The sequence below is a fragment of the Eimeria mitis genome, genomic scaffold (genome assembly GCF_000499745.2).
Source record: "Eimeria mitis Houghton genomic scaffold, Emh_scaff8875, whole genome shotgun sequence".
Taxonomy (NCBI): Eukaryota; Apicomplexa; class Conoidasida; order Eucoccidiorida; family Eimeriidae; genus Eimeria; species Eimeria mitis.
In genome coordinates, this window is record NW_013576529.1 from 1 (window position 1) to 1175 (window position 1175).

At 55.1% G+C, this 1175-nt stretch overlaps 1 protein-coding gene across 1 annotated transcript; it reads left to right on the forward strand.

Annotated features, from left to right (window-relative positions):
• Window positions 1–717: 717 nt before the first annotated feature.
• EMH_0096080 (uncharacterized protein) lies at window positions 718–1152 on the forward strand (the record flags this gene model as incomplete). Its single annotated transcript, XM_013502330.1, has 1 exon — window positions 718–1152. One exon carries the CDS (start codon window positions 718–720, stop codon window positions 1150–1152), a length of 435 nt encoding a protein of 144 aa, XP_013357784.1.
• Between the last annotated feature and the right edge of the window lie 23 nt (window positions 1153–1175).

Consider the following 1175-nt stretch of genomic DNA (forward strand, 5'->3'; position numbering starts at 1 on the left):
ATATTAGCAGCAACCGAATCAAAGGCGAAGCAGCAGCTGTGTCGCCTCCCCCGCTCCACTCCCTGCCAACGGGATCGGTGCCTGCTGCTGCTGCTGCAGCAACAGCAGCAACAGCAGCAGAAACAGCAGAAACAGAAGACCCAGGGGGGGGGCACCACTCCTCTCTACCCTCTAAAGTACCCCGAGGTGTTTGGTTTAACAGATCAACTGGCTGCTGGCTTGCTTGCGTCTCAGGTGTAGGCAAGAGGCTGCACGGTAGGTGGTGTTGCTGCTGTTGCTGCTGTTGTTGCTGCTGTTCTTGCTGCTGCTGCTGTTGGTGATATTGCTGCAGTTGTTGCTATTGCTGCTGCTGTTGCTTTTCTTTCTGCTGCTGCCTTCACAGCAGCTGAAGTGGTGCTGCAGCTGAATGGCATTAGCTGCTCGTTTGGCAGGCAGCCGCTGCCGCGATGAAGTAACAGCAGCAGCAGCAGCAGCAGCAGCAGCGGCAGCAGCAGCAGCAGCAGCAGCAGCAGCATGTGCACCTTTTGCGGCGGTTTCGTTTCCTGGGCTTCTGAATATTTCGCTGCATTTACTAGTTTATTTATTTTCTTTGTGTATGGTGTGTCTAACTACTGAGTTGAGGTGTATCCTCACCTCCTTTCTTTTCTTTTTTTTATTTTTTTTCTTTTCTCTTCAGTCTTTAGTTCAAAGCGCTATGGACACGAAAGGGCATTTCAGATGGCTGTCAACTGCAAGGAGGCAGACAGGGCCCAAGCAGCAGGTGGGGGAGGGGGGCCCCCAGGGGCCCCGGGGGCCCCTGGGGGCCCCCCTCAGGACATGTTTGCTGCACCAACGCCGAAGGGCCATGCAGCGGGTGCCTCCCCTGCTGCAGCAGCAGGCAGCAGGAGAAGCAGAGCTGCTGCTGCAAGGAAGCAGCAGCAGCAACAGCAGCAGACTGCTTACTCTCCTGAAGGAAGCACCAAGGCCCCAGATATAGACATCGCGGCGTTGCAGCAAGGAGAGGGAGAGGAGGAGGAAGCAGTGGACTCAGCCACAGACACACGAACAGATGAAGGATCTGTACGCTCTTTTGCTGCTGCTGCTGCTGCTGCTGCAGGTGGTTATGCTTGTGCTGCTGTTGCTGCTGCTGGTGAGCAGCAGCTTGCTTTCTAATGTTTTTTTCTCCTTTGTGTCTT